The sequence below is a fragment of the Tenrec ecaudatus genome, chromosome 1 (genome assembly GCF_050624435.1).
Source record: "Tenrec ecaudatus isolate mTenEca1 chromosome 1, mTenEca1.hap1, whole genome shotgun sequence".
NCBI lineage: Eukaryota > Metazoa > Chordata > Mammalia > Afrosoricida > Tenrecidae > Tenrec > Tenrec ecaudatus.
In genome coordinates, this window is record NC_134530.1 from 124,455,438 (window position 1) to 124,482,534 (window position 27,097).

The 27,097-nt window shown below is 41.0% G+C and overlaps 1 protein-coding gene across 2 annotated transcripts in view; it reads left to right on the forward strand.

Moving 5' to 3' along the window:
* The window catches only part of BTBD8 (BTB domain containing 8), a 99,799-nt gene extending 78,929 nt beyond the window's left edge, over nucleotides 1–20,870 (forward strand). Inside the window, exons 10-18 of one of the 2 annotated variants that reach the window (XM_075558397.1) lie at nucleotides 4,057–4,239; nucleotides 4,842–4,982; nucleotides 5,820–5,949; nucleotides 8,323–8,384; nucleotides 12,085–12,778; nucleotides 13,049–13,133; nucleotides 13,491–13,630; nucleotides 16,308–18,635; nucleotides 19,962–20,870. In XM_075558397.1, coding sequence (XP_075414512.1) covers nucleotides 4,057–4,239; nucleotides 4,842–4,982; nucleotides 5,820–5,949; nucleotides 8,323–8,384; nucleotides 12,085–12,778; nucleotides 13,049–13,133; nucleotides 13,491–13,630; nucleotides 16,308–18,635; nucleotides 19,962–20,428 — 4,230 coding nt within the window. In that variant the 3' untranslated portion in view covers nucleotides 20,429–20,870. Of the gene's footprint in view, nucleotides 1–4,056; nucleotides 4,240–4,841; nucleotides 4,983–5,819; nucleotides 5,950–8,322; nucleotides 8,385–12,084; nucleotides 12,779–13,048; nucleotides 13,134–13,490; nucleotides 13,631–16,307 lie in introns of both variants that reach the window. The other variant, XM_075558389.1, reaches the window with a different exon arrangement.
* The last annotated feature ends 6,227 nt before the right edge of the window (nucleotides 20,871–27,097 follow it).

The following is a 27,097-nucleotide window of genomic DNA, read 5'->3' on the forward strand; positions in this document are numbered from 1 at the left end:
GAACAGATCCTCAATTTCACTTACTTAAGAGAAACAGACATTTAAACTATCTGATCATACAATGTTCTACTTTTCAGAATTAAAAAAAAAAGGAAATTTGACAGTGTGCTACATTGGTAAAGCTGTGAGGACTAAACATTGTTATTCATTGCTGAAGTGGGCACGTGTGTTCAATACTTTGCTGTATTTTGCAAACTTTCGAACTACAACCCAGAATAAGTTCTTTTTACATTGTGACCCCATACTTATGTAGGTGGAACTGCAACAACTGTTTTGCGAAGCAATGCTTACCTTTATTTTATATGATGTACTGCTGTTTACCTTTTTTTTTTTAATTCTTTTTCTCTTTGTTGTTTCGAATGCTGGTTGGAACCCACAACGTAGGTTTCTCTGGCTTGCTGAAAGCGGAGGGAGCAACACGTCACTGCTTGTGTGTTGGCAGTGTTTTACCCCTCCAGCACCTCACCTCATCTGCTGTTGGGCTTCCTTGAGCTGCACTCTGGTGTACCTGATAGCACGGTCTCTCAGTCCCCTCACAAGTATTTTTCACTCTTGGCCTAAGGCTTGCCGCTGTTCCAACTGGGACGCTTGCCGTTCAGCAATCCTGTCACATGTGTACCTGAAAGTGAAAGGGTGGTAGCACCTCAGGGAGCACGTCTTGTCCAGTGGGAGATGGGAGCCAGTGTTTGTATCATGTTTCCCCAAGTGGGTGATACATCTCCCTAGAGGGCACTGGAGCAATCCAGGGAGACTGTAAAAGCAGACACCTACACTCTTTCCTCAATTCTGGACGATACAATGCAAAACTATCAAAAGGTACAGCATCCCCTTAAAGGATTAAAGAGTAACAAGAGGCCATCTAGCTGAGAAGCAACAAAGCCCACAGGGAAGAGGCACTCCACCCTGTGCGATCACGAGGTGTCGATGGGCTCAAGTATCAGGCATCAGAGACACAGAACAAAAAACCATCTCAATGTGAATGAGGGGGGGTGTGGAGTAGAGACCTAAAGCCCATCTGTAGACAATTGGACATCCCCTACACAAGAGTCACAAAGAAGAGAAGAGCCAGTGCTTGACATAATGGATGTATGTATAAATTGTGATGAGAGTTGTATGAGCTCCCAATAAAATGTGTTTGTTTGTTTTTTAATACAAAAGTTTTTAATTCCCAGGGGAGTTGCTGAGGTTTTTTGTCTTTTGTTTTTTCGGAAAGGGGGTGGTAGGTCAAATAAGTTTGGGACCCATAGCTTAAGTGGTCTCTCCTTCTGTCCTTTAAGTGGGTAATTTCTCCATTGCCCGTTGAGAGGTAAGATGGAGCCAAGTTATCTACGCAATGAAAAGCTATTCCTGTTCTCCCATGTGAACGTTTACACAGAACACTGGGGATCTTGTTTAAATGCCTATTCTAGTTCGGAAAATCAAGGGTAAGGCCTGATATTCCGCATAGTCTACAAGCTTCAGGGTGGGGGCTGATACTGTCAGTAGCAAAGAGCTGGATAACATTTCCTTGAACAGCATTCCTTCCGTCTTGGTTACTCTTCCTAGTGCCTTTCAAGCCCTTGGGATAATTCCCCCCAATAACTTTGCATACAAGCTTGTTTCTGGGTTTCTGATTTATTGGCAGAACCCAAGCTAGAGACCAAGGCTCAGTTGGACGGTAGTTCGAACCCACCAACTGCTCCAAGGGAGAAAGATTGCAAAGGCTGGAAACTATATATAGGGTCTCTATAAGTCAGAATTGACTCGGTAGCAGTGAGTTTAATGTTTTGGGTTTGGAGTTATATGTAACAAATAGAACAAGAAGAAAGCTCTTTATGAATTGGTAAGAATATTTAGAATGTATGCAAAGTTTAAAATTCAAAGTAACGGGCATTGTGTATATTAGTGTCTCCCTTTGGGTAAAATAAGGGCAAGTTATTTGTTTGCATATGCATAAAATAGCTAGAAAGATACAGGAAAACGTAAGACTGGCTGTGAGAAAGGGAACTGGGTTGTTAATAATGGGAATGGAAGAGGAGTAGGAAGCAGACATTTCCTAGCAATGCCCTTTTTACATTTGGGGCATTTGAACTCTGTGACTATGTTAACAATTAAATGGAACGTGTATGTGTCTGATCTAGAAGCGTTATGTTTTCATCTTCAGACCTGAATGGTGGCTGAGGGCCATCGTCTCAGGGGTTCCACCAGTTTCTATCCAACCAGAATAATCTGGTCTCAGGATTTTGAGTTTTGTTCCACAATTTTCTTCCACTCAAGTCAGAACACTTAAAAAATATTTAATAAAATTAAAAAGTATTTATTATGTAAATGGAAAAAGTAGGCTTTAGAAGAAGATGTAGCACATGATCCTGTTTGGGGATAAATAATATACGTTGTTGTCAGAGTGCCGTACACTTAGCTCTGGTCCCGTATACAAACACAATAAAACAGGAGCTTCTGGCTGTAATTCCTCCAAGATAGATTTACTTGGTCTTTTCAAGCCAGAATCTTTTAATGTGAACTTTTTCAGAACAGTTAGTTGTGGTACCCAGACACCATCTAGTTCTGCTCTAAGGACTATGGATATTGATGTTCACATTAGTCCATCTGACTGTTTCCTGGGGTCTTCTGTTTTTATCACCCTTCTTATAGACAGGGAGAGCCTAATAGTTGTACCTTAGTGTCCCCTAGGAATATGGTCCTGTGTCGCCAGGCCCAGAGACTCTTCCCTCAGAAGTGTTTGGTTATGTCTAAGAAGTATTCCTACCTGTGCCCCCTTTATGCTCCACCGTGTTCATGGGTGTCTTTGCAACCAAGGTACATACTCACGGACACATTCAACTTCCTAATGGATGGAGCTGCAAAGAATGTGTGGCCTTGTTTTCCAAACCGACTAACATGTATCAGATTCAATAAGTAACTGTCCACCAAGCATTGTTTGAAGGACTAGAAATACAAACAGAATAATATATGCACATTTATAAGTGGCCATTTGTTTCTTTGTCTTGGAGCGCAGGGCATTTGTTAATTTGCCATTCCATTTTCCATAGAAACAAGTACTTGTGAATATGTTTGTTCTCATGGTATAGTAAGAAATGATCATTAAATGCATGATATAAAAAGTATAGTCTTAACTAATTAGAGAGGAAGAAGAACATCGATGGAGTTATACATGATTTTTAGCCTTTTAAAATTTACAGTAAAGAACATGTACTTTATAGTCTAAAAAGACAGTGTTCTACTTCCTACTTGGGTGAATAGTGGTTGGGTCTTAAAAGCTCTTGAGCAGCCATCTAAGAGGCAACCATTGGTTTCGCCTTACCTGAATGAAAGAAGACTCAATTCACTGCCACCAAATCAATTCCAACTCATAGCAACCCTGTAGAACAGAGTAAAACTGCTCCTGTGGGTTTCCCAGACTGAGACTCTTCATCAGAGTAGAAAGCCTCTTCTTTCTCCCGCAGAGTGACCCGTGCTTTCAAAGGAAACAAATAGGTGAATGGACTAAGGGACCATGTGCACATCATCCTCCATGACCTCAAGAAGAACGAGATGGTATGGGTCCCACTAACAGCTCTTCTGAAAGAGTTCCTGTGGCTGTGAATCTTTACAGGAACGGACAACTTCAACTTTCCCCCACGGAGCAGCTGCTAGGTTTGAACCACAGACCTCGCTGCTGTCAGTCCAATGCTTGCCGGGTGACGTTAACCTTGTATAGATTGCAAGCCATGTGATGAAACACATGTGGATGAGTTGTTGAAGGGAAAGCTGATCTGCTCTGTAAACCTGCATGTACTCAACACCAACCTGAATGTTATAGTCAGATAGGAAGTAAGACTATATGCATGTAGCCTTTCAGTAGGAATTATGTCCGTAAATACAAAAATCAATTCAATAGTGAAAAATCTCCCTTTTGGATGATTCTGAATAAGTAACTAGATGGTATATGTGAAGCTAATGACACAGCTCCTTTTTCCAGTTAATATCACAGGGAAGCCAAATAATTTAATTTGTCTAGGTAATTATTTTATGCACAGCTAATTCTAACCTTTTTCTCAATATTTACAATTTGTTAAGAATGACGACAATGTCGCTTTTCTTCTGATGGAAAGTGACAGACTACTCATCAGTCTACCCAGAGTGAAGTGGACAGAGGCAGCCCTGACTATGGCATCTCAGCTCCAAGAAAAATGTATCGCCTTCATGGTGGTAAACTTCTCCAAGATCATTCAGAGTGAAAATTTTGCTCTTCTGTTGCAGGTACTGTGTCTAAAATGATATTCTATATTTAGTTCTACCCCTGTGTTCTGATTTTACTTATGTAAGAGGTTTTAAGTGCAGGTTGCCTTGTATTGAATTCATAGGAGTTAAATAAATCCCACAGCAGATGGCTTTTCTGCATAGGCTTTAGAGTGTGACGGACAGGATTTTTGGCTCACAAGGATAAGGGAACAGGGGGGACAGGAGTGAGTGCCCTGGCAAGGTGCAGTGTAACTCTGGCCAACTCTACCCCTGAGTCAGTGTTAGCCACACTTTACAAACCCAGATCACAAATACGTGGTGTGGGTCGGTTATGGTTCATGCCAGATTCCCTGACTAACCGGAGACCCACTTTTTCTTAACATTAGTCGTTGATTATAAAGCCTCTGCTACTTATCTCTAGGTTCTGTTGTTTGATCTATTTTCACTCCTGACTGAGTTTGTTTATATTTTTTACAAAGGTGGGGAGGGGGCAGATACAACTTTCGGTTGAGTTCACACAAGAGTTATTATCCATGGTCTGCTGCTATGCCAGACTTACACAATTCGTATATATTTGACATGGAATTTCTTATTAAATATCAGTTTTCTGTGTTTTGCAGTCACAAGCAATGAGCAGCACGGCTGATCTATTGGACAAAGTTTTAAAAGCAATTGAAGAACATATTACTACTGAGAATAGCTGCTCTCTTCTTCTGGCTCTGGACACGTTACTAAATTCTGAAAGTACAAAGGAAATGGCAGTGAGTCTAATAAAATCCCCCCAAATCATCGCCTATTTGAACTGTTTTATGATGTGTGCACAAAAAATGCTCAGGGGATTCGTACATGGAATTTGCTATGCTCTTTTGTGTGTGCTTCAAATTTATATAACAGAAAAGCTTTTAATTCTATTTATCTCCAAATGAACTTATTATAAAAGCTTGGAATTTGGAAGTTTGGTTAATTTTAAGCATAGTTTGCTTTTAAGTAATAACAATATTTCAACCTCGTCACTGCGTTTACTTTTCTACATATAAGCCTTATATATTTTAAAGTCATTAATGACTTTTATTTTGTAACATATTCTTAATTCATTTTTATAATATATTCAAAATTCCTTCATCAGAAAAAAACATATTTTAAAAATTGCATTAACTGGGAAAAGGTACGAATAAATTATTATTTTTTTTTATGTGTCGTTAATAAAAAATAATTAGTAAGGTGATTGCAAAGTATTGTCATCTTGTATTTGTTCAAGAAGAATGATTCAACCATTCAATCAAATTTATTACTATACCATATAGTATTTGACCTTGTAATGTCGTAGTTGATTTGAAAAGGGTCATGGAAGGTATTCATATAAAGGGCCATGGCTATTTAAAATATTTAGTTTACAGAAGAAGATTTAGCTTCATGCTGCACTATAAAATTCTGTTGTTGAAGCGTAAGCATTCACAAGTAACCTACAAGCCAATCTTCAAATCTAAGTGATGACATCACTGATCCAGCTTAGGAGTAAGTAGGATCGGAAAGGAATAATGACTGGTTGCTATGACAATGTGGCTCTCACCAGCTGCTGATTTGTTGCCTGAACACAGGGTTTTACGTGCAAGCTCCAGGCTCTGCGTGATAAGCTGTGGATCTTCCTGGTCCAGTCTTTCTATGCTGTTCGTCACACAGAAAGCTGGAAGCTGGTGAGCACAGACGATCAACAGAAAATCCAAGCAGGTATGTTAGCTTTGCGATTTTCCTGTTCTTTTATTCGGATCTGCCTGACAGCAGCTACTTTGAGGGCAGTCTAATCAATGGCAGGCTTAACGCTTCTCTGCTCCGGTTCAATAATAGCTGGCTAATTGAATCTAGTGGTAGTATGTCTCAGCAGTTTTAATAAATCATGATTTCCTTTTGTTGTTGTTGCTGTTCTTAGGAAATGAAACGCATTTCTTTATATGTGTATGTCAGTTTTTAATCCTTCTCTGTATTAGCAAAGATGTTCCAGGGCAATATGCTTACAAGCATTCTTGTAAAGAGATTCAGAGTCCAGGAAACGTAATCCCCATAGCACAGATGCCCGAACATACTTTAGCCCCTTCTTACAAATCGACTTTGCCAAGAAGCTCTTCCTTCTCTTGCATCAGGTTCTCTTTCTCGTCGTTTGGACCTCAATTAGATGGCTTTATTCCACTATTGACTGGCCCGGTGATACGGTGTTTGCTATTGCAGAGTGTCCCCCAGGAGCCGCACAGTGGGCTCTTGATGCTTAATCGGTGCTCTTGGAAATATTAGCATCAAGCAAAGGACGTATGGCATTCAGCAGTGTCTAATTCTAAAAGTAACAAAAATAATTTTGAGGGTGGGGAACTGAAAATGGCTTCATGACTATTTTTTATTTTAAAGCAGGGGCCTTAGGAAAAATACTGGCAGATTCAGCAAGTATACTTCCAAAAACATTTGAAGTAAAAAAGCTGTCTGTGGTGAAGTCAATATGCTTGTACTGTAAAACGTGACAGTCATGTAGGACGCCTTCCTGATAATCCATCCATGGGCTCAGTTCTTGTGGCAGTCAGAGAAGCAGCGACTCTGTCTTGCATTGAGAGCAAGCGGAATAGTGTAGCTACGTGGGATCTGAAGAGCACTTTCAAAGAAATTCCTATTTTAAGCAACAAAAAATGTCTTACGAAGGGGAGAGATTATTTTTCCTTGTGACTGTCTCTGGGTTTAAATGACAGTTCATCTTTATTACACAATCTATACAATGTGAAGAAGATAAGATCGGAATTCCTACAGTGGATGTCCTTCAGCACTCGATTCTGATTGGTAGCAAACTTTGCTTTTCTCTGTTTTCAAGGACTTTAATAGAATTTCTTTGAACTCTTCAAAGTTTTCATTTAAAATCTGTGTAAATATAGACACATATACATGCATATTTAAAACAAAATGTTTGGAGTAGTCCAATTAAGTGTCAAAAAGAACTTTCTACTGTTACATTATATCAGTGAACTAATATATATTAAAATATGTATATCTACTTCTATCTTAAATGGGTTAAATGATCATGGGTTCTGATATATTTCATTACTGCATTGGGAAACCGCAGGTAAAGGGGTTATTCTAGGCTATCGTTGTTACAACATTTCTTGTATTCTTATTGAGTTACTGACCTTTTTGTATTCATTTCTTCTTGTATATTGTCACACAAAGTCATTTGCTTTTTGTGAATCATCCTTATAATGTCATCTCCGGGATTCTGCTTTGTCTTAGAGAGACAGCATAGATCTTATAGAAGTGTTAGTAGATGCATGGTAGAATTACAGAAAGAATTTTAAATTTACTGTTCACAAATTGTTGTTTTAATAAAAGTCACATAACTCTTAGATATTATATGCATTTTATCAAAATATTATTTAAAGCACCATAACCCTCAGATGGAAGAAATAAATGAGCTAAACTATTTTTATAGTCCTCATATAATTTTTCTTATGTATTTTTCTGATATCATCAATCAAATTCTTATTTAAAGAACAAAACTATGCATTCCCAAATATTTCCCATAGAAACCTAACCCATAAAATTATTTTTATATAATGCCAAGCAAGATTGTTCCTTGCCTTATTGTCAATAAAACCTTTTTTCTACCTTTATTACCCAAAAATATTTGTAACTAATTTTCACCAGGATTTGTTGCTTTTTAAAAATAAATATGTCCTTATATTTAATAGTTTGTGAATTATTTCAGTTACCACAACCTACATACAATGTTTTGACATTTAGAAAGCTAACTAAATGAGGCCAATTATATCTTAAATTTCACAGGTTGAGAAAATTCTATTTTGGTGTAAATGTGTGAATCTTTTCTGTGCTATAATGCATTTATGATTTATTCATTTTAATAATGCAATCCATAGGGATCAGGGAGTATGACTAGAAAGGTTATATTTTTTAGTTTTCTACAATGTATTTGAGAATTATTTGTATGTAAAAGATTGGTTTCCGTTTTCAAGTTATTTTTATTCAATCATAACCATTTTTGCTACCATCCTTCCTTCAGTTCTATGATAATTGTAATAATGCTATCAGTAAAATTGCTGTTTCTTTCAACAGCTGCATTTGACAAAGGTGATGATCGAAGACTAGGCAAAAAGCCTATATTCAGTAGCTCTCAGGTAAACTTCCTAACGGTACCAAGTAATTTTAATCTTATCCTTTTTATTTCAGAAAAACTTTCAAATAATTTGTTCTTTTCATTAATTAATTAAAGCCATTTCTTAATGGAAATTATTTCACATTTTTAAAATCAAGGGAGCATTTCATAAACTTTTAAATGACATGATTCTTTATACCCTGATGGCACAGGAAGTGAGATATTCCCGATTGTTTCATTTCCTTGAAGACTCTTGGCAGCTAACCCACTGGAGCTATTCCATTAGATTAACAATTGTCTAGAACTCTATACCTAATTCAGTGTCTATTTTTCTAATTAACCTACTTCTTAACTAAAGGTTTTTGCTGCCCCAGTTATCTCTGTGCTTCAGTTTTATTTCACATAATGTGCTCTTGATCAGGACAAGGCAGTGTCATTATTTTTTACTCTAAAGGTTACTTTGTATAGTTGTTATAACCCAAAATACATTTTCCTTCCATAAAAATATTTTTGGTGATAGAGTTCCAAGCAAACTTACAGATGGTCGCTTAATCAGTGATCTATTTGAAGGCCCAAATTCTACTTCTTTAGTGCTGGTGCTGAAGAGCAGCCGGCCCGGTGGCTGGGAGCGCAGCTGCTCACCGAAAGCTAAGGCTGGTGGTTGGGGCCCACCAACCTCTCCTGGGGAGAGGCAGTGGCAGTCTGCATGCGGAAAGCGTTTCGGCCCCGAGGGGGACGTCTACTCTATCCGTCACTGTGAGGCCGAGCCAATTGGATGGTAGGGGCTCTGGTTTTTGTTTAGTTCCTGCATCATCATGATCACATGGAGAAAATACACCGAGAGTTCTAATTTCAAAGCCACTGAAAACATTGCCCTTATTTGTTGGGGTACAGATCTTTTCTTCCTCCTCAGCCTTTACTTAGGAACCCATGTAGCTCCAAGCCTTAGCTGAGATTCTGATGGCTTGAGGTGGAGGTCAAGTTCCAGGTGTCCAGGGTGAAAAGCTGGGGAACATTGTAGATTTGTGCCATTCAACTCCTAAGAGTTTTCCAAATCAAGGACTTGTTCTACAGAATGTACTTACGTATCGTATGTTCCATCGAAGAACATTTAAGGTCAATTAATTTTGAGAATTGTTCCACATCGTATGGTTCTCTAAGATAATAATATACTTAAAAGCAATGTAATTTGTAAAATATTTATTTTAAAAATAGCTAAAGTCAACCTTACCCAAAATCCCCTCAAATTTTGTAGCCTTGTAAGTTTACTCCTCCCCCTCTCTGAGTCCTGGTTGTTATGTAGTTCTGCAGAGCGGACTCAAGGGCTTTAAAGGAGATGAACACCCCAGCTGTCAGCGTACCTGGCTGCCTCTCCTCTGTTCTCTTATTAGCAAGCTTAGTATATAAAACACTTTCCTGGCTGACAGCAAAATACAAAGAATCCACTCTCGCTGCCCACTTCTTATCTTCCTGCTAAGACTTTGAGGATGTCCTCAGGTCTTTCACTGTTAGGGAAGGAAGCAATAATAATTGTCTTCATAAAGGCAGTGGTGAAATGAAATGAGGGTGGACCATAGCATTGGAAGCTCAGATGACTGCCAGCCTAATCTTTCTCCCACAGAGCTCTTGGGTGGATTTGAATCACCAACTGTGCAGGCCCACACCCAGGCCACAGCACCACCAGGCTTCCTTAGCATAGAAGATTCTGAGAGTGAGAAAGAAATGACAAATCACTGACTGCCACTGAGTTGATTCCACCTCATAGTGACCCTGACCCTGCAGGACAGAGTACAATGGCCCCTGTGGGTTTCCCAGGCTGTAAATCTTCACAAGCGTAGAACGCCTCATCTTTTTCCCATGACACACCTGGTAGGCGTGTACCACCAACCTTGTGATTAGCAGCGTAACCCACGACACCACCAGAGCATCAGAAGAGCTGGGTTCAAATGATGCTCCACATTTGTTATCCATGTCGTCCTGGACAAGACCTTCAGAGCATTGGTCCGAGGCTGGTGGAGTAATACAAAGTGCAGTCACTTATGTACAGTAACCTGGCATGGATAAGTCCCCGATACACATGAAATGAATCATGTGTTCTCCAAAGAGACATGGAATCTTTGAGAGAGAGGAGAACATTAGTGTGATAAGATAGGAAAAGTTAGGAAAAGTGGCTGGTACTGAAATACTTGATAAAATTATCTGCTTTCTAGAAGTTATTTTAAAATGTAATGGGGGGGTGAGTAAATATGAAACACAATTGACCGTGAGTTGAAATTGGTTAAAGCTGGATAATGGGCACAAGGGGGTTTATTATACTATCCTGTCTTCTTTTAATTATATTTACATATTTTTTAATTTAAAAAATGTTTTAAAGAGGAATCCATGAAAGCTGAAAGGGTGTCGAAGAGGCATACTAAGGGGGTAACCCTCTTGGTCTTCATTTGCATCAGTAGAACTCCAGTGACCTCTCCCAGTAGGCCATTCACACGTAAGGGATGTGTGAACACTTGACAAACTTATATCAGGCATTGTCTCTACTCAGAGACGTGTGCATCTTGAATCCTTGTTATGCTGTATTAGGTTCATGTGAAACTTCCCAAGGAGTTTAATTGCTACAGAGCATAATGCTTCAGTGTAGAAAAAGAAATCCAAAGTAGACTCTGCAAGTCTGCCTGGTTTTAAGGTTGAAAATAGTTGGGGTTTTTTGGAGCTATGATTTGCTCATGATAACCAAATATGAGGCCCAAGCCTCTTTGGCCTTTCTAAGGATTAAATAGATGAAAACAACACAGACTGTGCTCCACGCCTGTACAGTCTTACACAGCTGTCCAAGTATCTTCATATAAATCTCCAAAATGTATTCTTCAAAAATCTCTCCCAACCCTTTATACGCTGGTCTTCAGTGTCCAGGTCGGTTCTAAGCAGAAGGATCGAGCGGTTGTGTTTGTCCTCAGTGCCCTTCTGTCTTCCCTTTCCCACCCGTCCTGCCCTCATCCGGTCAGCACTGTGCTGCCACGCAGACATTTCGGATGTAATGCATGTCTTCCCCAGGGGCTTGGGGGGCTTTTTTTTTTAAGGAGGACTCCAAGAAACAAACAAGCGTGACCAAAGAGGGTTAAGCCTGTATGATAAAATCGCAGGCATTGGGGTAGCGCTGAAGAGAGAATGGTGGGTGAAAAGCATGGCGACGTCCAGCTAATTGTATCATCTGGGCAACTCTCTGCTCGAGTAGGAACTCATGGGTTCGAGTCCTCCTTCCACCCTTCCCCAACTAGGCCTGGCATGTGTCACACAGCTGCCTGAGTCTTCGGGAGAAGCTCTCCTGTGAAGTTGTTGTCAGGATGAAGTGAGGTGGTGTAAGAAAGGGCTTGCCACCAAATCCAGGAGCGAAGCATCAAAGCATACTGGCTGTTACTCACCGAGGGCGGCCGAAGCCCTTTCGATATTAGCTCTGCCATAGCCTCTTGAATCATAACCGTGGGCCTCCCAAACAAGCAACTTAGCTCGTAGTTCAGATCTGATGGAAGTAATGTGAAACGAACTGAAATAGCCTTCTAAGATCGTTTATGTTTTAAGTGAGCCTAAATCATAGCGTAAGCGTGGTTCCTTTTGTTTTCCCTCTCCTTTGAAAAGCTGGGTTATTCAAGCATAAGTGTTTTATATCAAAGACTGAGTGGTAAAATGTTAGTCAATTTGCCAAATACTTTTCTTTCTTTTTGTAGCAAAGGAGACAAGTTTCTGACTCTGGCGTTGTAAAGAACAAGTCTTGGAGGGGAAATAACAAGAAGGAGTGCTGGAGTTCGCCCTCTCCTAAACAAACGATGAAATCCGATGGATTAGGAGCATCAGGACATTCATCAAACGCCAATAGAAATACTTTAAGCAGTACTTTGAAGCATGATGAGTTAAAGGGAAAAAATGGTACAAAAATAGCATTGCAGATTACAAAAGATTTCAAAACTGGGGGGAAGCCTAGAGCTATAATTAAGCCCAAAACAGACAATGGTGATATTAACGCGAAGTCAGAAAACATGTGCCCGAGACAAGCTGTGGAAAGATCAGCAGCAGCAGCACATAGACAGAAGAACTCAATAAATGCAAAAGGAGTGAAAAATCAGGAAGGGCAAATGGCAGGTGCCAGGCCCAAGGTCCTCCCCAGAAACGTAAACACTCATGCCAAAGCAAAGCCTTTGAAGAAAACAACAGGGCAGGCGTCTCCAGTTCTCAGCAGCACAGGGCCCGACAGCAAGTCCACCAATGCAAGCCTGGAATTCCTGATTCCTAATGAAGGTCTGGACGACCCAAAAGAAAATGGACCAATAGGAGAAAAGCCATCAGATCATAAGCTATCTTTTTGTGACTCTCAAAGACAGACAGCGAAAACCAGCGTGGAAAGTGTCAGAACTTCTTCTGTAGGTGGGTTTTACCGCTCTAATTCCTAATAGCTCCTAATAGCGAAAGATCCTAGGGAAAAATGAGCCTCAGTTTGGAATGTTATTTGTTTTAAATGCCATAAATATATTTTTTCATGTATTCTGCAAACCAAGAGATAATGTAACTATTTTTCTAAATTAAAAACTAATTTAATTTTGTTTAGAGTATCTGACACATAATTATATTTATATGTAATTACTATGTATATAATACGTTTTATTTTGTGACTCACTTTCTCTTAATTTACACCAGTAAAATCTCGACCCGTTTCAAGGGCTACCAATGGAATTCCCAATAAAAAAAGCATTCATGAACAAGAAACTAATAGGAATAACAGGTAGGTTACCTAGGTTACCTTCATTCCATGTTATGCTTTTTCTGAAAATTGTTTTTGTACTAATTTATAGATAAATATGTTAAAGTTATCTGTTAAAAGAATTTAGTGGGGAAAAAGAATTTAGTATATTTGTACAATGATATTTTAGAATGATTTTTCTCTGAAAAGAAATTGTATATTTATGCACAATGATGGAATACCTTAGATTGCTCTTGCAGCACTTGTGTCTTACATGCACATGGTTTTTCTGCTTTCAAAAAATAAATGCATTGTGTATTATTTCCCTTGAGAAAAAAATGTGCATATCATGTGTGGGCCTCTTAAGAGTTAATATTGAATGCAAATCATTTTTCCCAGTGTGCTAAAGAAGGTAACTGGCAAAGGACCTAGCGATCCAGTACCACAGGCAATTTTGAAGAAAAGGGGACATGGCAACGGATGTGTCCCACCTCAGCACAGGACAAAGAGTGCACCATGTAACCTCGCTAAAGCCCAAGGTAAAGCTGAGACAGTATGGGGTATCCTGAGTACAACTTACTTAAGTTGGGCAAACAAACTTTAACCGTGAACTTCCAATGCAAATAAGCCAAATATAACGTAGTGTACTCATTTCACAATATACAGATGAGATTTTATACTATTAATTTTGGTGTGTACATTTGGTTGTTTTTATTATCTATTGCGGGAGACGTAATTGAGAGTATCACTAGCTTATCTGCATTTCTAGACCTTTTAGATATACCCCTTTCTTGAAGGTCTTATTGATAACTGTAAGATCCCTGGGCGGGGGCTTAGGTGGAGATGAAATGCTTTGAGAATGAAGAGGGCAATGAATGTTCAAATGTGCTTTACACAATTGATGTGTGTATGGATTGTGATAAGAGTTGTATGAACCCCTAATAAAACGATTACAACATAACAACAATGAAATATAAGTGATCAAGAATTCCCAAGGGTAAGAGGGTGTGGTCGGGAGAGGGGAAAAGAGGAGCTGATACCAAGGGCTCAGGTAGAAGGAAATTGTTTCAGAAATGTTGATGGCAACATGAATACAAGTGTGCTTAACACTATTGAATGATGGATTGTTAGAAGATTTGTAAGAGCCCCCTCCCCCTCAATAAAGTGATTAATTTTTTAAAAAAAGATTAGAAGCCAGGAAGGGAGGAAAAAAGGATCCCTGGGTGGTTACACCTGGGGCGGTGATCCCCGTATATATACCTAAAGAGTACTGATCAGATTATATAATATTGCTAAGCATAATAAATGGTTTTTTTAATTATTTGCCTTATACATTAAGCATTCACTTAGGTAAGAGTAGTTTGTAAAACTATTTTTTAAAATTGAGTTGGATATGTAAATACCAAAGGCTCATTTAAAAATAATACAGAGTAATATTACTCTTATTCTAGTAATTAAGCTAAAATTTAAGACTTTAAAACATGTTAATCCTATTAGACAGATTTGAGTGCCCAAAATATCATCTCTAAGATATTAGCTAATTATAAACAAATGGGTTCTCAAAATGAATCCCTCTTTCCTTCCATTCACCAGTGTCAGTGTCCACTGTTTGTCTCCATTGTTATCCTTAATGAAGGGGCCCCTGTGGTACAGCTGGTTGAGTACCTAGCTGGTAACCTTAGGTTGGCAATCCCAACCCCATTCAGTGGCTCAGCAGGCAAAGTTCTGGTGCTGCTCTGCTTCCATAAAGAGAATCGTGTGGCGGCAGTTCATAAGTTGGAATCAGCTGGATGGCAGTGAGTTCGCTTTAGATTTTACTCGGTCCTGTTAGGCTGCTATGAGTTGGAATTGACTCGGCTTGATGGCACTTAACAAGAACCTGCATGAACTACGTCAATAATCAACTGGTTACAAAAAGTAAATAAATTTTGTTTACAATTTGAATGTCCTTATTTCATTTAAGATGGATCTTTCTACTCCCGTAAACAGTTACAGTCTCAGAAACCCACAGGGTCAACCCTGTCCTGTATAGAAGGTCCCTCTGAGTCAGCATCAACTCCATGGCAGTGCCTTTGGGCTGGGGGCATTTAATAAATAGCCTGACTCTTTCCTTTACTATAGAGAACACAGTCTTTTTGTTCAAAATTTCAAAGGGAAGAAGATTCTTCTTGCACTTTTGGGAAAGGTGGGGGGATCTACCCCCATGTAGTTATGTATGTAAATCTACTTCCAGCAGCAGATCAAGGCTTTTGTTCTTGAGCAAGAGATATCCTATTTCAATATTTACTAAGACCTTGGAATGCTAAGACCCTATGTTTTTTAAAAGATAAGCCTTTTCTTTTTAAAAAAATCTATCATGTTCCAACTAATTGCCATTGTGTTTTGGCTGAGTTTTCTAGAAAAACAAAACCGTGACATTCGTTATGTATAAAAAAGAACTTTATATCAAGAAAGAAATTTGCATCAAGGAAGTGGCCCAACCTAGTCCACCTCAAGTCCCTGGGTCAGATGGTAGCTGGAGGCCCCTGCAAACTCAAATAGCCACCAGCAGATGAAGCAGGAAGGAGAAATGACAAACTGGGAGATCATAGGCCAGGGGTGCAGGATTGCATGGATCCAATATGAAACAGTAACATGACAGGACGCTGTGCTTCCCAGAGTGCGCAGGCTGCAAGGCCACTGGTCCTCACAGCCAGACTGGATCCAAGCGAGCAGGAAGAAGAGAGGCATAAGAGAGCCCAGTTCCCCACAGTGCCTCTTCGAAATAGTCCACACCCCCAGACGTCGCCATCAGACAGTGTCCTGACTGGGAGGTTGGACTCCTCCCTATCTTCCCACAGTTGTATCCAAGTTGGTAGAAAACCTAACAGCCATCAAGTTGACTGATTCACAGGGACCCTGGAGAGCAGGGCAGAGCCCCCTGGTCGAGTTTCCAAGGCTGTAATCTTTAGGGAAGTAGATGAGCGCATATTTTCCCACAGAACGTCTATAGTTTGTCCACACCAGTGGCCTTTGGTTGGCATCCAAGCACTTCACCGGCGTACCTGCAGGGCTCCTTACTGTCACGTCACTAACCCCGAATCCTTAACGGTCATTTGCTCATAGACGTGTTACCATTTCATTACGTCATTAATTTTATTTTTTAAGTAGTTTAAAAGCAAATACTGCCATTCTTTCACAAACTGGAGTGAAACTTTTCCAACTTTCTTTTCTCAGGTTATCAAGGAGAGTCACCAAATTCGCTAAAATCTTCAGTGTCTTCAAGGCAGTCTGAAGAAAATGGGATAAAGTTGCATCACCGTGCAGCTGCAGATAAACAGACCCCTAAGAGAAAGACGGTCAAGCAGGGACTCACGACTTTGCCTCAGGTTAATGCAAAAATTGTGGCCATGCCTAAAAGCCTCAGTCAGTCAAAGAAAGGGGAAAGTGGGCATAATAAAGAAACGAAACAGAAGCCGCTTCCAGGACAGGTTACCTTAAAGACACAGTCTTCTCAAAGGCCTTTAGAAAGTGAAACATCTGTCCAAAAAAGTATGCTTCGTGAGGGATGCGATGGTGATGATGATGATGATAAAGACAGTGTTTCTGAGCAGAAGTCTCGCACGCCTGTAATGCGCCTTACACCGGAAGTCAATGGGGCAGAAGTGGCTACACAGCAACCCCACCCACAAAAGCCATTAAACAATCCAGAAAAGGAGAAACTGGGGGTAGAATACCAGAACATTGCAAAGCTGGATAAACTAGTGCAGCACGAACTACAGTCCAAACAGATTTCCGCACGTAAAAGTGAAACCGAATTTCCTGACCACCAAGCAACAGGTCATGACCGTGCCTGTAAAAGACCTTCACCGGCCAGTGGGAGCGATAGTACTGATTCAAATTTCCATCGCTCCGCCACCCCGAAGTTCACGATGTCGAAGCCAAAGGAAAACTCCTTGAACTCTAATCTAACTTCTGCATTAGACCCAACAAATAAAGAACAAATATGCTTGATGTCAGAGGGGGGGAACCAAGTGGGGAGAAAAGACGCAAACCAGAACTCAGCCCTTGCAGATGTGAGGGCGGTTTCACCTTGTGCCCCTGAAAGGACAAATGCTGCTTTAAGTTCTGTTCCCAATGACCCAAAGTGCAAAGTTCTCGTAGAAGGCCTGAGAATTCCTAGTCACCCGCCTGAGAAGCAGGCCGTACATAATGACAGGCTTGCGGCAGCAGGCTCAGATCTTTCTTCTAAATGCTTTTCAGAACAAAGATCAGGGAAAAATTCTCCTAAACATACGGGAGCCACAGAAATGCCAGAGAGCCACAAAACTTTAGAGGCTCCGTTCACGGGTCCCTGGAGTTTGAGTCCCAGTGTTCTGCATCCCAGAGAGAGCCCTGAATCTGATTCTGGCAGCGCTACCACCTCCTCTGACGACATCAAGCCCCGCTCTGAAGACTACGATGCGGGCGGCTCTCAGGATGATGACGGGTCCAACGACAGGGGCGTTTCCAAATGCGGCACGGTGCTGTGCCACGACTTTCTTGGAAGAAGCAGCAGTGATACCAGTACTCCCGAAGAATTGAAAATATATGACAGCAATTTAAGAATTGAAGTCAGAATGAAAAAGCAGAGTAGCAGTGATCTTTTCCAGGTTAATTCCACAAGTGACGACGAGATTCCCAGGAAAAGGCCGGGCCCGTGGCCTCGTTCTGCAGCCGGCCACCCCAGGGAGAAAGCAAACAGCCCTCGAGGCAGTAGTGGCCAGGGCGCCCAGGAAACAGACCCGGTCTCTTCCTCCGCAGACGAAACGGAAGATGACCGGTCCGAAACGGACAATGCTGCGGACAGCTTTCCACAGGCTCCCCAGCAGTTCCAGGGCATCGTTAACCTAGCGTTCGAAGACGCAGCTGAAAATGAACGTCCTGAGTTTTCCGCAACTAAGCAATTCAAGAGATCCGTTTTACTCTCAGTAGATGAGTGTGATGAGCTGGGGTCTGATGAAGGGGAAGCCCATACTCCTTGGCAGCCTTCTGTAGATCGCCTTTCGCCTCCCGATGTTTTCGATGGCGTTTCTGGCGAGCATCGTAGTAGAAGCGCCTGCTACTCTAGATACTCAAAGGAAAGGGAAAACAGTGCTTGGAGAGGTAAACAAGAAACAACCAATCATGTCCATCACAATGAAAACCCTGTCTTGGCTCTTAGTAGCATTGGCGCTTCAAGAAAAGGGCCACAGAGTGCTTCTGCCACAGAAACTAAGAAGGCTGCCATCCATGCCCTGTCTGAAGGAGACAGGCAGCTTCTTCCAGAAGATTCCAAAGTCAGCATTGGAAGGGATGCAAATAGTGATTTCCAGCTACTTAGCAAACTTTCAGATAGTGATATGAGAAATCAAGAAAGACCGTGTCATTTGGAGCTTCATCAGCGAGAACCCAATGCTGACATGCCAAAGAACAGCTCAGCAAAATCTGTAGACTCCGGCCGGAGTCAAGTTCTGCCTCAGGAAGGTCAAGTGAAAGAGAGCCATCCCACAGCTACCGAAAAAGCCAATATTGCTTTGTCTGCAGGTAATGTACAGAAATAGAAATGCTAAATCCTAAGAAAAAAATGAGTTTGTAGAATTTTAAAGTCATACGTAGCCCTAAATGTTATATTTTAGCTAGGTAGGGTGAAGAGTTAAGCAACAGATTTAAATTTTGAAGGAAAACTTAAATTTCTTAGGAATATGAAAAACAGCTTAGCTATTCCCTATTGTTTATTTAACGTCCAAGTGAAGAAGTAAGATCTAATAAAAACAAAATTGGGGGTTGTCCACTAGACAGATCTAATGTAAGGGATTTTACATGAAGGAATAAAGAACTCAGTTTGCTATTATTTAATTCACATCTAATTTAACAGGAATTCTTGATTATTCAGATTTTTGTTATCATTAGACATTATTTGTGGACTCTACTATTATATGTCTAAGAGGGCCGTGCAATAACTATAGGAATGTGTAACTAGAAAGCAGCTATTTTAACAACTGGATTAAATAGTACAATTTATATACATTTTACAGAGATTAAGACTTTCAGGAACACTAGTTATATTCTAAAATTTTCAAATATAAAGACAAATTTACTAAAAGAGACTATATTTAAAAGCAATGATTATATAATAGAAAAAAAGCCCAGGCTTATTGCATATGTTTCGTTGATTTCCTAGGTGTTTTATGTGCTTGTCTTCCTCACCACAGTAATTCTAACCAATGACCCAAGCCCAAAATATGCAATAGTGACTGACTGAGTAGCTATTGTGTATCAGGACTACAAAAAAAAAACAAAACAAAACACGAATCTAGTCCCTGTTCAGCAAAAGCAAAAGAATGTGGAGAGCTCTGAAAGTCCTGCTTCTTGTTTGTCTGTCCTTGCTTGCATCCGCCTGTGCATGTGCAATCTACTAGTAAGCTTTTAGAGAAAATGGACTTATTCTCCAAGTCAACATGAGATTATCACATGGTGTTTTTTTCTTCTTTAGCTCAGATTGTAGTGAATTAGATATCTGTGTGCCATTTTGCGTTTATGTTTAAACTATTTCTTGTTTTCTGTATCACCAGTTCTCAAATTAAAATGTGGAGAATCATTGTTAGTTGCCTACATGCCTGCCTACATGCTGCTAAACTGTGCCCTTGAGTTGGTTGGGATTGTTTTGTTTTGTTTTGTTTTGTTTTGTTTTTGACATAGAAAAAGAATTGCCTCAAGAATCCCACCAATTTTGTACGAATATTATTTTTCCGATTCTCTGTTTTTTTCTCGGATTATCACTGTTGATTTGTGCTAATATTGATCTTCAAAACTCTGAGGGGTAACAACATGTGCGATTTTTACATTGTGTAGTATTATGAATTATTCCAGGAGACATAGATGATTGTGGCACACTGGCCCAAGCCTGCATGTCTGCCCACCGGCCTTCAAACACCCTCTCTCCGATACATGAGCTGGATGTAGTGGAAGCTTGTGAGCCGGAAGTGGAGTCAGACTCACACTTTGTGGACATAAATTTTGAAGATCAGCACTTTGCCAAACAGGATTGGACTCTGCTAAAGCAGCTGCTCTCTGAAGAAGATTCCAACTTGAATATTACAAATTCTGTTCCTGAAGACTTAAATCTAGCACAGTACCTAATCAACCAGACACTACTTTTAGCACGAGACAGTTCAAAACCTCAGGGTCAAGCACATGTTGACACTTTGAACAGATGGAGCGAAAGAACATCTCCATTTGATGACTCCTCCGCAAGCATCACCATGGCCAGTTTTTCCTCTGAGAGTTGTTCTCCCCAAGGGGAATGGACCATTCTGGAACTGGAAACTCAGCATTAATAGTGTTAAGTTTTGGGAAAAATTTAAACTATGCCACCCTGTTATTTTTGGATGCATATATTATATCCACATGATAATAGTATTAGCCAGACACAGTCTGGCCTGAATATCAAGGGAGTCTTTCCCATTATAGTTTATTTATTAACATGTAGGGGGGCAAGGTTTTCTAAAAAATTTGAGCATGTTTTCTATAATTAATAGAGAAATCAGAAGACTTGTAAGGAATTCCTAGCTTTGAGCTTTCTTTCCTAATTGATCACTTGTTCACTTGTTTATTATTCAAGAATTTAAAATGCGAATGCACAGCCAGTAATCTTTGTTCTGCGTGTGGTACATTGTAATTTAACAATAAAATTCACTGTGCTTGTGTCCATTTACACAGTGCTCATCTACGAATGAGCATACTTAGATTGGAGTGGCTGGGGCTGAGAGCTGAGCTTTTGGAAAAACATCTTTCCCAACAATTCACATTCCCCAAAGTGTGACACAGGCACGCTCAGAGTTACTAATCCCAAGAGGAATGGAATCCCCTGCGCCTCTCTTTTGGGCTATCCGGAGAGAGGCGTCTGCCCTGTTCAGAAGAAGACATTTCCCGTCTTTCCTGGTGAGAGACCCCCCCACAGTTACTTGATCATTTTCCTTTCTGGGTTAGGCATAGTTTAGAACTGGTCCTGCAATAAACATGAACTTTTACGTGCATATATGAGGCAATTGAGGGCATTGGTGAGTTAAATTGTGTGCCTGAGTATGTGTGTGTGTGTGCCTGTGCACACTCATTCTCAGTTCCCTATCCACCCTTCATATATATTTTAAATCAGATTATCTTTCAGTCTGTAGTTTTGGTAGAAAGGCAAAGATGAACACCTTTTCCAGAAACTGCTACTAGGGTGTAAAATCTTGGATTCCTACATGTATTGATGAACGTTGCCCTTCGGATGATGCGATGTCGTAGATGTCACCCATTGCAGGTGCTTTGGCTCTGGACTCATGATGACCGGCCATGTGTCAGAGTAGAGCTGTGCTCCGCAGGTCTGACAGTAACTGCTGTTCCAGCGGCAGAGCCCCAGGGCGTTCCCCCAAAGGGCTTCTGGGTTGACGCGAGTCCCCAACCTTTCAGCTCGCAGCTGCGTGCATTAGCCAGTTGTACCACTCAGGAACTCCCTTGGTAGAATTAGCCTCTCACCGACGGCATAGTTGCTAACTCTCAATTTCTCTAACGTTTGTCAAAGGTAAATTCTTTAGTTTAGAATCCCTTTTCTAAATTAACATTTTCAACAGATTATTGATGCAATTGCATGATCTGTAGTTACATGAGCTAGCCTAGTGAGGAAAACCAAGGGGGTAAAAAAACAGTCTTTTAGTGTTTAGTAAGTTAATGGGTGGAGAAGGCTACTGTATGAGAGCGAAGCCATAGCTTGCCACGGGCTGAAGACTACAGAAGACTTCTCAGGACAAGTAAGATCCCATCTTTGACCATTTCACAATGTCCAGTGGGATCAAACTAACAAACTTGTGGTTAGCAGCTAACCGTTTAACCCACTCCACCACGAGGGCCCTTTAAAGAAATTTGCAATCTAATTAGAAGTACAGGCCAGGGGACTCGTCCTAAAGATGCGTTTACATACAAAGCACTTTGCTTTAACTGAAGTTGTGCAATTCAAATAAAATAGTAAAAAATTTTAAAGATAAGAGTACACATTTTGGGTTTGATTTGGTTGCTTGGAGAGGACTGATGGGGATTGTGAAGGGGGCCTAAATGCCCTATACCATTTCTTGAGTCAGCAGTTAACATCTGATGATGGCCTTAAAGGATAAGTAGGAACTTGTTTGGTGATAAAATATTCTAGACTGAACAGCACACTAAGGAGCATGTTTACTGAGGACGGAGAGAAAGGGGAGGGGAGATAAGGCTAACAGTTGAACTGCATTGGGTTCTAAAATTTTTAAATATGGTGTTCAACTGTGTAAACAGTCCTGAATTTGAAAGACTTTTTGTGTCTTTCTATTATGCATCCACATAGTTAATTTTAGCTCTCAGTAGACCATCTAGTTCATGTTCTTGGGAAATAACCACCATCAACTCATTACAGAGAGTGATCAAAATTAAGTAAAGGATAAATCGGAACTTGTTCGGTGATAGGACATTTGAGATAGACTAGTACACCAGCCAGAAACATCTTTAAGACAAGTCCCGTGGCCGGTACTTCTAAGGAGATTGCAGATTTCTTTAAGGAGCCCTGGTGGTGTCGTGATTGTGTCCTTGGCTGCGTTGTCTCTCAGGCCACGCTGAGGCACAGTGTGTTTCAGATGAAACTTGTCCTCTCGCCTAAACATGCTTCAAACGTGAGGAATGTATTTTCTCTTCACTGCTCCCAGAAGGGCAAATCAAAGCCATCAGAGTTTACTTCCATTTATCAAATTAACAAGGATTTTAAAAGGCTTAAAAATGCATCAGCAAGAGAAAAAGACATACTGAGTCTGATTTGCAATTAGGCGATCCGTTATCAAGACTGTATACAAATTCATATCCTTAACCTAGTCCTTTCCGCTTTGGGGATGTGTCTTTAAGAATTAAGAGTCAGGCAACAAATTTTCCATAAAATATTTTAATGAAAATTGAAAATGAGCGAAATGGTAATGTTTAATAACAAGGGAAGATTATATATACAGTCACATCTTATAAATGTGTAGGTCCGTGGGGAAAAGCTATAAAGAGCTACATGAAGATGTTGATGGTTATAGTTAAGTGGTGGAATTACAGATTGTTTTAATTTTGTAACTCATCTATATTTTTCATGTTTCCTAGAAGATAGCAATAAGTTGCCAGGGGACCATAGCTGATCTTCTCTGGCTTCCTTGTTGCTATGAGACAGCAGTCTGACCTGCCTCCACAGTCCACCCCTTCTCTACCTGTTCTGACATCAACTACACCGCCTGGCACTCCACTTCTATTCTGGTCTCAATAGTCTGTTGCAAGGACACGCAATACTCAGTACAAGGGCCCTTATTAGAGAAGTTAGGGGGCCTAGTGGTCACACATTGGATTGATAACTGCAAGGTCAGCAGTTCAAAACCACCAAGTGCCCTGTGGGAGAAAGTCTACAAAACTCACAGGGTAATTCTTCCTTGTCCTACAGGGTCCTTATGAGTCAGAATTGACTTGATGGCAGTTTTTTGTTTTAATTAAGTTAATGTTATTGTTAGGTGCCACCAAGTCATCTCCAGTTCATAGTGACCCTGTGCACAACAGAACAAAACACTGCCCTGTCCTACGCCATCCTCACAATTGTTCTTATGTTTGAGCCCAGTGTTGCAGCCACTGTGTCAGTTATGTTGTCAAGGGCCCTTCTCTTTCTCACTATCCCTCTACCAAGTGTGGTATCCTTTCCCAGGGACTCGTCACTCCTGATAACAGGTTCGCAGTCCATGAGATAAAGTTTCACCATCCTTGTCTCTAAGGAACATTCTAGTTATACTTCTTCCAAGACAGGTAGACCATAGTACTTCTAATATTCTTCACCTGAACCATAATTCAAATGTGTCGATTCTTCTCCAGTCTGCTTTATTTAATGTCCAACTTGCACATGCAGATGAGGTGATTGAAAATGCCATGGCTTGGGTCAGGTGTAGCTGAGTCCTCAAAGTGACAGCCTTGGTTTTCAACACTTTCAAGAGGTCTGTGCAGCAGACTGACCCAACTCAATGTACAGAAAACCCAAATCCTCACAACTTGACCAATAGGTAACATCATGATAAATGGGGGATGGGGGGGCAGGGAAAATGGTCAGATTCCATCTTGCTTGGATCCACAGGCAATGCTCATGGAAGCAGCAGTGAAAGAGATCAAATGACACCTTGCTTGGGTCCGACTACTACACAAGGGAAGCTAATAGGTCCCCAGAGGTCAGGGTTAGCAAACAGTAAGGAAGCAGTCTGGTCCACAGCAACACCTGTCTTCAGCCAACATCCAAGTGTCTCTCTAGTCCTCAGCCGCCAGAGTAAACCAGCCTCTGACCTCCGCAGGTGCGATTGTACAGTGATAATACGTAAGGATTGTAGTAAAGTCAGAGAGAATAGGAGGGATAGGGGAGAGAGTAAATAAGAGTCTGACATGTTTCATGGTAGCATGCGCACCTCAGCCCCTCTTGGTGTCCACGTGGAGGTGGGAGAAGAGAGGAGGAGAGAGCATAATTCTAATCACAGCTTATATCCACTTAGGGGTGTACATGCAATAGGAAGGGGAGGGACTCGGAGTACACATGTGACAAGATGGACAGATCCTAGATTCAAGATGGCAGCCTAACTTTGGTCATCCTTGACCTTGTCTCTGGATTCCTTCAGAGAATCAATCCACTATCCTTATGAACAGGGAGTGGACTCCACCTATAGTGGGACAGACAGTACCAGGCATCCTCAAACTATGGCCCGAGGGCCTCATGTGGCCCACCGAGGACATATATCCAACCCGACAGGTGTTTTGGCCACCTTTCTTGTTTTACTTCAGAATAAGGTGTGCAGTGTGCATAGGAATTTGTTCATAGTTTATATTAAAACTATAGTCCGGCACTCCAACAAGTCTGAAGGACAGTGAACTGGCCCCATTTAAAAAGTTTGAGGACCCCTGGACAGTACGGTCTGATTGCTCTAGGTGGCTGATACCTTCAGGGAGATAACCTCTAAGCAGCTGACCACCCATAAGCCACAGTCATTACCGCGTGTTGCAAGCAGCATCCTGGGTTTGGCATATATTTGGGGGGGGGGGACAACCTAGGAAAAACCTTTGTGTATCCCACACAGAGCCTCTCAGCTACATGGTCCTTGGCCTTTGCCTTGATGGATCAGGAAGCCATCCCACCTTTTGCTGTGTCTCACAGTACCATAGTCTCCGGCCGGATAAGGGAGAGCTACCTCATAGTCTTGCTGCTGCTTCTCTGGGTCTCCACACCCCAGGCTGGTGCATCTGGTTTCCGCTGGCCTCCACCATTCAGACAGATCTTGGATGTGCACTTCCAAAATACATGCATAGTCTACTTTCAACATTTCAAAACAGTAAATAAAATACCTCCCTCCAGTTTTCTAAGTTAGAGAAAATTATAGAGAACACTCAAATTCAAGAAATTAGAAAAACAGCAACAAAAATGAATAAAGGGAAAAAGGAAAGGATTGAATGCAGTTAATAAATTTAATTAATTAGAAATCGGGAAAGGGATAGAATTGTTAAGTCTAAATGCTATTCTCATGAGCAAAACAACCCACACACTAAAAATAAAAATACACAAAATTACAGAGTAACGACAAATTAACATAGTAAAATAGTATTTTGCACAACTACATACAAATACAGCTGTAAACCTGGATGAAATAGAGTACTAAATATACATTTTGAGATTAAGCTCAAAGTGAGATGGAAAAGCTACACAGATTAATATGGGAGGAAATTGAGAAAGTGCTCGATATCTATCCCACAAAACCATGGCAGTTGCACGTGATTTCTCTATTAATCCATCTGTCGGAGCCTGGAGAAAGACGTCTCCAGATCCAGTTTAATAAGCCCCCGGAACATTCCTGCTCTAATCTGACTAAACATGGCATAAAACAGAAAACTACAAAATAATTTCATGTGTGGAAAATAAGGGTCCAGCAGAACAAAGGTAAGTTTAAAAGCATTGCTATAAAAGACAAGACCTTTATTTACAATCTAAAAATGTGAAGCTGTTGTTTCTCAGCATGTCCTCCATTCAGGGCTGTACACTTCTGAAGGGGCTGTTTCCTTGTCTAATCCCACACCCCAAATTCTGCATCCCCTCAAAAAGGGAGCTTTGGCATCCTCAAGCCAGTCAAAATAATGCTCCTTTAAAATGTTCTTTGACTTTGGGGAAGAAAAGAATTGTGAAGGGCCGAGATCCGAGCTGTGTGGTGAATGCTGTAAGATTCCCAGGTTCCCAACAAGTCCCATAGAGGAGCCCTGCGGCCGTGAACAGTGAGCAGACTCACTGTCCTGACCAGGAAGGGGGCTGAGGGTGGGTGGAGGGACTCCTTGGTGCACTTTCCTGGCCTTTTTCTCATCAATGCAGTTTTCAATTTTCTTAAAATCCTTTCCCAATCAGCCACCTCCCGTGATCACTCGGTGACCTCCGTGAAAGTGTATTAAAGTGTTGCTGGTAGGTACCACACAATCAGCTCCACCCACGGCGACTCTCGGCCGGCCCGATCCTGGGCCAGCCTCCCAGTTGTGCCTGTGTGTGATCCGGGTGTTGCAGCCACGGTGTCAATCCATCTCTCTGGGAGCCATCCTCTTTTTCGCTGCCCCTCTGCTTTACCAAGCATGATGTCCTCCTCCAGGGACTGGACTCTCCTGACAAAATGTCCAAAGTACCAGAGATGAAGTCTTGCCATCTTTACCTCCAAGGAGCCCTCTGGACATACTCCCTCCAAGATAGACTGCTCTGTACTTTGAGCAGTCCCTGGCACTTCCCATATTCTTCACCAGCGCCCTCGCTGGCATTCCAGAAAGCAGTCTCCTGCCCCTTCTGAGTTGCCTCTCTGTCTCAAATTTTCTAACAGTTTCATTGACATAATTCACATATCACACAAGTCAGTGATTTAAATATACTAAAAAGCGTTGTACAATCATCACAATAAGTATTAGAACTTTTTCTTCATTCTTGG